The sequence below is a fragment of the Oncorhynchus keta genome, unplaced genomic scaffold (genome assembly GCF_023373465.1).
Source record: "Oncorhynchus keta strain PuntledgeMale-10-30-2019 unplaced genomic scaffold, Oket_V2 Un_contig_5334_pilon_pilon, whole genome shotgun sequence".
Lineage (NCBI taxonomy): Eukaryota > Metazoa > Chordata > Actinopteri > Salmoniformes > Salmonidae > Oncorhynchus > Oncorhynchus keta.
In genome coordinates this window covers 121,307-133,450 of record NW_026288235.1, presented here as the reverse complement: position 1 = coordinate 133,450, position 12,144 = coordinate 121,307, and the positions used below count along the sequence as shown (strand labels likewise).

At 42.9% G+C, this 12,144-nt stretch overlaps 2 protein-coding genes and 1 long non-coding RNA gene across 53 annotated transcripts in view; 1 reads left to right on the top strand and 2 right to left on the bottom strand.

The window, feature by feature from the left end:
* Positions 1-8,752, top strand: part of ascc1 (activating signal cointegrator 1 complex subunit 1) — a 43,642-nt gene extending 34,890 nt beyond the window's left edge. For both annotated transcript variants that reach the window (XM_052510101.1, XM_052510100.1), the window contains exon 10: positions 8,301-8,752. The gene's annotated coding sequence lies outside the window, so the exon portion shown is untranslated. The remainder of the gene's footprint in view (positions 1-8,300) is intronic.
* On the bottom strand, positions 2,252-4,202 carry LOC127925221 (uncharacterized). The gene is made up of 4 exons (XM_052510099.1): positions 3,745-4,202; positions 3,085-3,675; positions 2,424-2,561; positions 2,252-2,354 (listed from the first exon to the last, which is right to left on the bottom strand). The coding sequence occupies exons 1-4, from the start codon at positions 3,837-3,839 to the stop codon at positions 2,252-2,254; spliced, it is 927 nt and encodes a 308-aa protein (XP_052366059.1). The 5' UTR covers positions 3,840-4,202.
* On the bottom strand, positions 8,310-10,497 carry LOC127925222 (uncharacterized). Of its 50 annotated transcripts, none has more exons than XR_008120144.1 (6): positions 10,191-10,309; positions 9,282-9,727; positions 9,112-9,174; positions 8,819-8,977; positions 8,576-8,733; positions 8,355-8,447 (listed from the first exon to the last, which is right to left on the bottom strand). It is a non-coding gene; the product is annotated as an uncharacterized LOC127925222 (long non-coding RNA). The 50 variants fall into 50 exon arrangements; XR_008120125.1 differs by lacking the exon at positions 9,112-9,174 and having other exon boundaries at positions 8,819-8,913; positions 8,947-9,041; XR_008120122.1 differs by lacking the exon at positions 9,112-9,174 and having other exon boundaries at positions 8,819-8,913; positions 9,250-9,727.
* Positions 10,498-12,144: the final 1,647 nt, after the last annotated feature.

The following is a 12,144-nucleotide window of genomic DNA, read 5'->3' as shown; positions in this document are numbered from 1 at the left end:
CAGAAACAAACAAACAGAAACAAACAAACAAACAAACAGAAACAAACAAAGAAACAAACAAACAAACAAACAAACAGAAACAAACAGACAAAACAAACAGAAACAAACAGACAAACAAACAAACAAACAAACAAACAGAAACAAACAAACAAACAGAAACAAACAAACAAACAAAACAAACAAAACAAACAAACAGAAACAAACAGAAACAAAAACAGACAGAAACAAACAGACAGAAACAAACAAACAAACAAACAAACAGAAACAAACAGACAGAAACAAACAAACAAACAAACAGAAACAAACAAACAAACAGAAACAAACAAACAGAAACAAACAAACAAACAGAAACAAACAAACAAACAAAACAAAAACAAAACAAACAAACAAACAGAAACAAACAGACAGAAACAAACAAAAAACAAACAGAAACAAACAGACAGAAACAAACAAACAAACAGAAACAAACAGACAGAAACAAACAAACAAACAAACAAACAAACAGAAACAAACAAACAGAAACAAACAAACAAACAAACAAACAGACAAAACAAACAAACAAACAAACAAACAAACAAACAAAAACAAACAAACAAACAAACAGAAACAAACAAACAGAAACAAACAAACAAACAGAAACAAACAAACAGAAACAAACAAACAAACAGAAACAAACAGACAGAAACAAACAAACAAACAGAAACAAACAGACAGAAACAAACAAACAAACAGAAACAAACAAACAGAAACAAACAAACAAACAGAAACAAACAGACAGAAACAAACAAACAAACAGAAACAAACAGACAGAAACAAACAAACAAACAGAAACAAACAGACACAAACAAACAAACAAACAAACAGAAACAAACAAACAAACAAAACAAACAAACAGAAACAAACAGACAAAACAAACAAACAAACAAAACAAACAAAACAGAAACAAACAAACAGAAACAAACAAACAAACAGAAACAAACAGACAGAAACAAACAAAACAAACAGAAACAAACAAACAAACAAACAGAAACAAACAAACAAACAAACAGAAACAAACAAACAGAAACAAACAAACAAACAGACAGAAACAAACAAACAAACAGACAGAAACAAACAAACAGAAACAAACAAACAAACAAACAGAAACAAACAGACAGAAACAAACAGAAACAAACAAACAAACAAACAAAACAAACAGAAACAAACAAACAGAAACAAACAACAAAACAAACAAAACAAACAAACAAACAAACAAACAAACAAACAAACAGAAACAAACAAACAAACAAACAAACAAACAAACAGAAACAAACAAACAAACAGAAACAAACAAACAGAAACAAACAAACAAAAACAAAACAAACAGAAACAAACAGAAACAAACAAACAAACAGAAACAAACAAACAGAAACAAACAAACAGAAACAAACAAACAGAAACAAACAGACAGAAACAAACAAACAAACAGAAACAAACAAACAAACAAACAGAAACAAACAGACAGAAACAAACAAACAAACAAACAAACAGAAACAAACAAACAAACAAACAGAAACAAACAGACAGAAACAAACAGACAGAAACAAACAAACAAACAAACAGAAACACAAACAAACAGAAACAAACAAACAAACAGAAACAAACAAACAAACAGAAACAAACAAACAAACAGAAACAAACAAACAAACAGAAACAAACAAACAGAAACAAACAGACAGAAACAAACAAACAGAAACAAACAAACAAAGAGAAACAAACAGACAAACAGAAACAAACAAACAAACAAACAGACAGAAACAAACAAACAGAAACAAACAAACAAACAGAAACAAACAAACAAACAGAAACAAACAAACAGAAACAAACAGACAGAAACAAACAAACAGAAACAAACAAACAGACAAAACAAACAGAAACAAACAAACAGAAACAAACAAACAAAACAAACAAAACAAACAAACAAACAGAAACAAACAAACAAACAGACAGAAACAAACAAACAGACAGAAACAAACAAACAGAAACAAACAAACAGAAACAAACAAACAAACAGAAACAAACAAACAAACAGAAACAAACAAACAAACAGAAACAAACAAACAGAAACAAACAAACAGAAACAAACAAACAAACAGAAACAAACAAACAAACAGACAGAAACAAACAAACAAACAGAAACAAACAAACAAATAGACAGAAACAAACAAGCCCAGCCCATACAAAGAATTGCTGACATGGTTTTAGTTGTGCCTCATACCTCTGTCAGCTGGTAACCAAACATTAACCTGCTTAAATGATGAGATGGTTTTAGTTGTGTGTCGTACCCCTCAGTCAGCTGGTAACCAAACATTAACCTGCTTAAATGATGAGATGGTTTTAGTTGTGTGTCGTACCTCTCAGTCAGCTGGTAACCAAACATTAACCTGCTTAAATGATGAGATGGTTTTAGTTGTGTGTCATACCCCTCAGTCAGCTGGTAACCAAACATTAACCTGCTTAAATGATGAGATGGTTTTAGTTGTGTGTCGTACCTCTCAGTCAGCTGGTAACCAAACATTAACCTGCTTAAATGATGAGATGGTTTTAGTTGTGCCTCATACCCCTCAGTCAGCTGGTGAGATGGTTTTAGTTGTGTGTCGTACCTCTCAGTCAGCTGGTAACCAAACATTAACCTGCTTAAATGATGACATGGTTTTAGTTGTGTGTCGTACCTCTCAGTCAGCTGGTAACCAAACATTAACCTGCTTAGATGATGAGATGGTTTTAGTTGTGTGTCATACCCCTCAGTCAGCTGGTAACTAAACATTAACCTGCTTAAATGATGAGATGGTTTTAGTTGTGCCTCGTACCTCTGTCAGCTGGTAACCAAACATTAACCTGCTTAAATGATGAGATGGTTTTAGTTGTGTGTCATACCCCTCAGTCAGCTGGTAACTAAACATTAACCTGCTTAAATGATGAGATGGTTTTAGTTGTGTGTCATACCCCTCAGTCAGCTGGTAACTAAACATTAACCTGCTTAAATGATGAGATGGTTTTAGTTGTGTGTCATACCCCTCAGTCAGCTGGTAACTAAACATTAACCTGCTTAAATGATGAGATGGTTTTAGTTGTGCCTCGTACCTCTCAGTCAGCTGGTAACCAAACATTAACCTGCTTAAATGATGAGATGGTTTTAGTTGTGTGTCGTACCTCTCAGTCAGCTGGTATCCAAACATTAACCTGCTTAAATGATGAGATGGTTTTAGTTGTGTGTCGTACCTCTCAGTCAGCTGGTAACCAAACATTAACCTGCTTAAATGATGAGATGGTTTTAGTTGTGTGTCGTACCTCTCAGTCAGCTGGTAACCAAACATTAACCTGCTTAGATGATGACATGGTTTTAGTTGTGTGTCGTACCTCTCAGTCAGCTGGTAACCAAACATTAACCTGCTTAAATGATGAGATGGTTTTAGTTGTGTGTCGTACCCCTCAGTCAGCTGGTAACCAAACATTAACCTGCTTAGATGATGAGATGGTTTTAGTTGTGCCTCGTACCTCTCAGTCAGCTGGTAACCAAACATTAACCTGCTTAAATGATGAGATGGTTTTAGTTGTGTGTCGTACCTCTCAGTCAGCTGGTATCCAAACATTAACCTGCTTAAATGATGAGATGGTTTTAGTTGTGTGTCGTACCTCTCAGTCAGCTGGTATCCAAACATTAACCTGCTTAAATGATGAGATGGTTTTAGTTGTGCCTCGTACCTCTCAGTCAGCTGGTAACCAAACATTAACCTGCTTAAATGATGAGATGGTTTTAGTTGTGTGTCGTACCTCTCAGTCAGCTGGTAACCAAACATTAACCTGCTTAAATGACGAGATGTTCTTGTGTTTGTTTTCTATAGTTGGACTGTTAAACGTTAAAACATATTTGTAAAGCTCTGTGGACAGATGGTTAGATGGTTTCTCCGAGTGCCAGACAGGCACACGGCAACGACAGCTGCTGCTGTCATGAAGGGAAATGTCTGGTGGCGTTGGTTAGATATCGTTACCTGTGGAACAGGACGACAGGGCACCTTCCTCCGTTCAGCGGTTGTTGTTTTGATGTGTTTTATGTGACATTCAGCTTGGAGACACTCAGTTGCATCTCTAACCAATCAGTGTCTTTAAAAAGCCTACAGAGACACCCTGATGTGATGGCCAGTCGATGCAAACAGAAAGACAGACAGAGAGAGAGAGAGAGAGAGAAACAGACCACTCTCTCTCACACACACACACACACTCCGGGGTAGCTGAGGCAGGCAGAAGACATGCTGAGTGAGTCTGGAGGGGGCTCTGCTGCTGTCAATATCTGTTTACCCTGCAATCTATCTACACAGAGAGAGAATAACCATGTTTACCCTGCAATCTATCTACACAGAGAGAGAATAACCATGTTTACCCTGCAATCTATCTACACAGAGAGAGAATAACCATGTTTACCCTGCAATCTATCCACACAGAGAGAGAATAACCATGTTTACCCTGCAATCTATCTACACAGAGAGAGAATAACCATGTTTACCCTGCATTCTATCCACACAGAGAGAGAATAACCATGTTTATTTAGTTGCAGAGACAATACACACAACCACGTTTATTTACAGTTATAGGGCTTATCGACACTGAGTGTCCAGTACAACATTTTCCTAATATTGAGTTGCACCCCTTTTGCCCTCAGAACAGCCTCAAATTATCAGGTCATGGACTCTACAGGTTTCGAAAGCGTTCCACAGGGATGCTAGCCCATGTTGACTCCGATGCTTCCCACAGTTGTTAAGTTGGCTTCCTCTCCTCTGCTCTCTCACTTCAGACGGGCTTCCTCTCCTCTGCTCTCTCACTTTAGACTGGCTTCCTCTCCTCTGTAACTTCAGACTGGCTTCCTCTCCTCTGCTCTCTCACTTCAGACTGGCTTCCTCTCCTCTGCTCTCTCACTTCAGACGGGCTTCCTCTCCTCTGCTCTCTCACTTCAGACTGGCTTCCTCTCCTCTGCTCTCTCACTTTAGACTGGCTTCCTCTCCTCTGTAACTTCAGACTGGCTTCCTCTCCTCTGCTCTCTCACTTCAGACTGGCTTTCTCTCCTCTGCTCTGTAACTTCAGACTGGCTTCCTCTCCTCTGCTCTCTCACTTCAGACTGGCTTCCTCTCCTCTGCTCTCTCACTTCCGACTGGCTTCCTCTCCTCTGCTCTGTAACTTCAGACTGGCTTCCTCTCCTCTGCTCTCTCACTTCAGACTGGCTTCCTCTCCTCTGCTCTCTCACTTCAGACTGGCTTCCTCTCCTCTGCTCTCTCACTTCAGACTGGCTTCCTCTCCTCTGCTCTCTCACTTTAGACTGGCTTCCTCTCCTCTGTAACTTCAGACTGGCTTCCTCTCCTCTGCTCTCTCACTTCAGACTGGCTTCCTCTCCTCTGCTCTGTAACTTCAGACTGGCTTCCTCTCCTCTGCTCTCTCACTTCAGACTGGCTTCCTCTCCTCTGCTCTCTCACTTCCGACTGGCTTCCTCTCCTCTGCTCTGTAACTTCAGACTGGCTTCCTCTCCTCTGCTCTCTCACTTCAGACTGGCTTCCTCTCCTCTGCTCTCTCACTTTAGACTGGCTTCCTCTCCTCTGCTCTCTCACTTCAGACTGGCTTCCTCTCCTCTGCTCTCTCACTTCAGACTGGCTTCCTCTCCTCTGCTCTGTAACTTCAGACTGGCTTCCTCTCCTCTGCTCTCTCACTTCAGACTGGCTTCCTCTCCTCTGCTCTCTCACTTCCGACTGGCTTCCTCTCCTCTGCTCTGTAACTTCAGACTGGCTTCCTCTCCTCTGCTCTCTCACTTCAGACTGGCTTCCTCTCCTCTGCTCTCTCACTTCAGACTGGCTCCCTCTCCTCTGCTCTCTCACTTCAGACTGGCTTCCTCTGCTCTCTCACTTCAGACTGGCTTCCTCTCCTCTGCTCTCTCACTTCAGACTGGCTTCCTCTCCTCTGCTCTCTCACTTCAGACTGGCTTCCTCTCCTCTGCTCTCTCACTTCAGACTGGCTCCTCTCCTCTGCTCTCTCACTTCAGACTGGCTCCCTCTCCTCTGCTCTCTCACTTCAGACTGGCTTCCTCTCCTCTCTCACTTCAGACTGGCTTCCTCTCCTCTGCTCTCTCACTTCAGACTGGCTTCCTCTCCTCTGCTCTGTAACTTCAGACTGGCTTCCTCTCCTCTGCTCTCTCACTTCAGACTGGCTTCCTCTCCTCTGCTCTCTCACTTCAGACTGGCTCCCTCTCCTCTGCTCTCTCACTTCAGACTGGCTTCCTCTCCTCTCTCACTTCAGACTGGCTGCCTCTCCTCTGCTCTCTCACTTCAGACTGGCTTCCTCTCCTCTGCTCTCTCACTTCAGACTGGCTTCCTCTCCTCTGCTCTCTCACTTCAGACTGGCTTCCTCTCCTCTGCTCTCTCACTTCAGACTGGCTCCCTCTCCTCTGCTCTCTCACTTCAGACTGGCTTCCTCTCCTCTCTCACTTCAGACTGGCTGCCTCTCCTCTGCTCTCTCACTTCAGACTGGCTTCCTCTCCTCTGCTCTCTCACTTCAGACTGGCTTCCTCTCCTCTGCTCTCTCACTTCAGACTGGCTTCCTCTCCTCTGCTCTCTCACTTCAGACTGGCTCCCTCTCCTCTGCTCTCTCACTTCAGACTGGCTTCCTCTCCTCTCTCACTTCAGACTGGCTTCCTCTCCTCTCCTCTCTCACTTCAGACTGGCTTCCTCTCCTCTGCTCTCTCACTTCAGACTGGCTTCCTCTCCTCTGCTCTCTCACTTCAGACTGGCTTCCTCTCCTCTGCTCTCTCACTTCAGACTGGCTTCCTCTCCTCTGCTCTCTCACTTCAGACTGGCTTCCTCTCCTCTGCTCTCTCACTTCAGACTGGCTTCCTCTCCTCTGCTCTCTCACTTGGCACCTTTTAATAGCCGTGTGACCCAGTTTGAATCCAATTGAATTAAATCTACATATTTGGAGTAACCCCTACTTGCAGCCAGTAAGCCCGTTAAGATGACTTATTAGACCGTTTCTCCAGGCAGACTTAGCATTCTCCCTCTGCCTAGAACATTCTAGCAGCGTTGGTTGGTTCTCCACCACCACAGCCCAGCAGCGTTGGTTGGTTCTCCACCACCACAGGCCAGCAGCGTTATGAGTCACTGAGGCTACGCTTAAAATGGAACCCTATTCCCTATATAGTGCACTACTTTAGACCAGAGCCCTATATAACCCTATTCCCTATATAGTGCACTACTTTAGACCAGAGCCCTATATAACCCCATTCCCTATATAGTGCACTACTTTAGACCAGAGCCCTATATAACCCCATTCCCTATATAGTGCACTACTTTAGACCAGAGCCCTATATAACCCTATTCCCTATATAGTGCACTACTTTATAGGGAAGAGGGTTATATAGGGCTCTGGTCTAAAGTAGTACACTATATAGGGCTCTGGTCTAAAGTAGTGCACTATATAGGGAATAGGGTTCTATAGGGCTCTGGTCTAAAGTAGTGCACTTTATAGAGAATAGGGTTATATATGGCCCTGGTCAAAAGTAGTGCACTATATATAGGGAATAGGGTTCTATAGGGCTCTGGTCTAAAGTAGTGCACTATATAGGGAATAGGGTTCTAAAGGGCTCTGGTCTAAAGTAGTGCACTATATAGGGAATAGGGTTCTAAAGGGCTCTGGTCTAAAGTAGTGCACTTTATAGGGAATAGGGTTATATATGGCTCTGGTCAAAAGTAGTGCACTATATATAGGGAATAGGGTTCTATAGGGCTCTGGTCTAAAGTAGTGCACTATATATAGGGAAAAGGGTTCTATAGGGCTCTGGTCTAAAGTAGTGCACTTTATAGGGAATAGGGTTATATAGGGCTCTGGTCTAAAGTAGTGCACTTTATAGGGAATAGGGTTATATAGAGCTCTGGTCTAAAGTAGTGCACTATATAGGGAATAGGGTTCTATAGGGCTCTGGTCTAAAGTAGTGCACTTTATAGGGAATAGGGTTCTATAGGGCTCTGGTCTAAAGTAGTGCACTTTATAGGGAATAGGGTTATATAGGGCTCTGGTCTAAAGTAGTGCACTTTATAGGGAATAGGGTTATATAGGGCTCTGGTCTAAAGTAGTGCACTTTATAGGGAATAGGGTTATATAGGGCTCTGGTCTAAAGTAGTGCACTATAATGTGTGAGTAAAAAATGTTCCACTTTAATGTTGAGTCCATGAATGTTTCCTCTGCACCTTGTTCTGTTCAATGTCAATGTTGATTGTGTCTCGCAGGTCAGAGGTGAACGATGAAGCTTCAAGGTGGACTGGACCTGCAGAGATGAAGGACCGGGTTACAAGGTGGACATGTCAGAAAACTCTAGGATGTCCCTGTCACCATGTCAGACAACTCTAGGATGTCCCTGTCACCATGTCAGAAAACTCTAGGATGTCCCTGTCACCATGTCAGAAAACTCTAGGATGTCCCTGTCACCATGTCAGAAAACTCTAGGATGTCCCTGTCACCATGTCAGAAAACTCTAGGATGTCCCTGTCACCATGTCAGAAACTCTAGGATGTCCCTGTCACCATGTCAGAAAACTCTAGGATGTCCCTGTCACCATGTCAGAAAACTCTAGGATGTCCCTGTCACCATGTCAGAAACTCTAGGATGTCCCTGTCACCATGTCAGAAAACTCTAGGATGTCCCTGTCACCATGTCAGAAAACTCTAGGATGTCCCTGTCACCATGTCAGAAAAGGATGTCCCTGTCACCATGTCTCTAGGATGTCCCTGTCACCATGTCAGAAAACTCTAGGATGTCCCTGTCACCATGTCAGAAAACTCTAGGATGTCCCTGTCACCATGTCAGACAACTCTAGGATGTCCCTGTCACCATGTCAGAAAACTCTAGGATGTCCCTGTCACCATGTCAGACAACTCTAGGATGTCCCTGTCACCATGTCAGAAAACTCTAGGATGTCCCTGTCACCATGTCAGAAAACTCTAGGATGTCCCTGTCACCATGTCAGAAAACTCCCTAGTCAGATGTGTCCTGTCACCATGTCAGAAAACTCTAGGATGTCCCTGTCACCATGTCAGAAACTCTAGGATGTCCCTGTCACCATGTCAGAAAACTCTAGGATGTCCCTGTCACCATGTCAGAAAACTCTAGGAACTGTCTAGGATGTCCCTGTCACCATGTCAGAAACTCTAGGATGTCCCTGTCACCATGTCAGAAAACTCTAGGATGTCCCTGTCACCATGTCAGAAAACTCTAGGATGTCCCTGTCACCATGTCAGAAAACTCTAGGATGTCCCTGTCACCATGTCAGAAAACTCTAGGATGTCCCTGTCACCATGTCAGACAACTCTAGGATGTCCCTGTCACCATGTCAGACAACTCTAGGATGTCCCTGTCACCATGTCAGACAACTCTAGGATGTCCCTGTCACCATGTCAGACAACTCTAGGATGTCCCTGTCACCATGTCAGAAAACTCTAGGATGTCCCTGTCACCATGTCAGACAACTCTAGGATGTCCCTGTCACCATGTCAGACAACTCTAGGATGTCCCTGTCACCATGTCAGACAACTCTAGGATGTCCCTGTCACCATGTCAGGAACTCTAGGATGTCCCTGTCACCATGTCAGACAACTCTAGGATGTCCCTGTCACCATGTCAGACAACTCTAGGATGTCCCTGTCACCATGTCAGAAAACTCTAGGATGTCCCTGTCACCATGTCAGACAACTCCCTGTCACCATGTCAGATGTCCCTGTCACCAGGATGTCCTCTAGGATGTCCCTGTCACCATGTCAGACAACTCTAGGATGTCCCTGTCACCATGTCAGAAAGGATGTCCCTCAGAAAACTCTAGGATGTCCATGTCAGACAACTCTAGGATGTCCCTGTCACCATGTCAGAACTCTCTAGGATGTCCCTGTCACCATGTCAGAAAACTCTAGGATGTCCCTGTCACCATGTCAGACAACTCTAGGATGTCCCTGTCACCATGTCATGTCCCTGTCACCATGTCAGACAACTCTAGGATGTCCCTGTCACCATGTCAGACAACTCTAGGATGTCCCTGTCACCATGTCAGAAAACTCTAGGATGTCCCTGTCACCATGTCAGAAAGGATGTCCCTCTGTCAGGATGTCCCTGTCACCATGTCAGACAACTCTAGGATGTCCCTGTCACCATGTCAGACAACTCTAGGATGTCCCTGTCACCATGTCAGAAAACTCTAGGATGTCCCTGTCACCATGTCAGACAACTCTAGGATGTCCCTGTCACCATGTCAGGATGTCCCTGTCACCATGTCAGACAACTCTAGGATGTCCCTGTCACCATGTCAGACAAACCCTGTCACCATGTCAGGATGTGTCCCTGTCACCATGTCAGACACTCTAGGATGTCCCTGTCACCATGTCAGACAACTCTAGGATGTCCCTGTCACCGTGCACTTGGCTGCAGGCCAATCAAATGCCAGTGGAATTGTGTCAGAAAATGCTGGCGTTCATTTCCGTGGGACATCGTGCTCCATCTCCCCCAGTCACGTGCTTCCTGATTTAAAAACTTGTCTTTCTGAAGTGTTATGTTTCTACTGGAGTTGTTGGCCTGAAAACAACATGATTATATTAATGACACATTGGGGTAATGACACATTGGGGTAATGACACATTGGGGTAATGACACATTGGGGTAATGACACATTGGGGTAATGACACATTGGGGTAATGACACATTAGGGTAATGACACATTGGGGTTAATGACACATTGGGGTTAATGACACATTGGGTTAATGACACATTGGGGTAATGACACATTGGGGTTAATGACACATTGGGGTTAATGACACATTGGGGTTAATGACACATTGGGGTTAATGACACATTGGGGTTAATGACACATTGGGGTTAATGACACATTGGGGTTAATGACACATTTGGGGTTAATGACACATTTGGGGTTAATGACACATTGGGGTTAATGACACATTGGGGTTGGGTTAATGACACATTGGGGTTAATGACACATTGGGGTTAATGACACATTGGGGTTAATGACACATTGGGGTTAATGACACAATGACACATGGGGTTAATGACACATTGGGGTTAATGACACATTGGGGTTAATGACACATTGGGGTTAATGACACATTGGGGTTAATGACACATTGGGGTAATGACACATTGGGGTTAATGACACATTGGGGTTAATGACACATTGGGGTTAATGACACATTGGGGTAATGACACATTGGGGTAATGACACATTGGGGTTAATGACACATTGGGGTAATGACACATTGGGGTTAATGACACATTGGGGTAATGACACATTGGGGTTGACACATTGGGGTTAATGACACATTGGGGTTAATGACACATTGGGTTAACATTTGGTTTTGATATTTTTTCCCTCTATGGCATAAGGTTCCACTATTGTAATATGGGATGAATCTGTAAAAAAATGTTTTTTAATAATAAACAGACAAATTATTCAAACTTGTGCATGTTAATATTTTCATAATGAATTGGCTGGTTGACAGGACTCAATGCTTGTCGTTAGGTGAGGCTTTTCATAATGAATTGGCTGGTTGACAGGACTCAATGCTTGTCGTTTGGTGAGACTTTTCATAATGAATTGGCTGGTTGACAGGACTCAATGCTTGTCGTTAGGTGAGGCTTTTCATAATGAATTGGCTGGTTGACAGGACTCAATGCTTGTCGTTAGGTGAGGCTTTTCATAATGAATTGGCTGGTTGACAGGACTCAATGCTTGTCGTTTGGTGAGACTTTTCATAATGAATTGGCTGGTTGACAGGACTCAATGCTTGTCGTCAGGTGAGGCTTTTCATAGACAATGTGTGTTTACTATAAGAGAAAGCAAAACGGGTTGCACTAAATGAAAGTATGATATTATGACCTGCTAACCGTCACATCTTCACTACTATCGATAGGATGGTGGGTTTAATGTATTCACATGTTGTAGATGATTCCATTTTTAAGTGAGTCGTCAGTCGGTGTTATTCACATTAAGTGTTTCTGCCCTCGACTTGGTCCTTTGTGTAAACTGATTATGCTCACAGAGGAGGTTAGATGACTTTAATGATGGTTCTATCTACA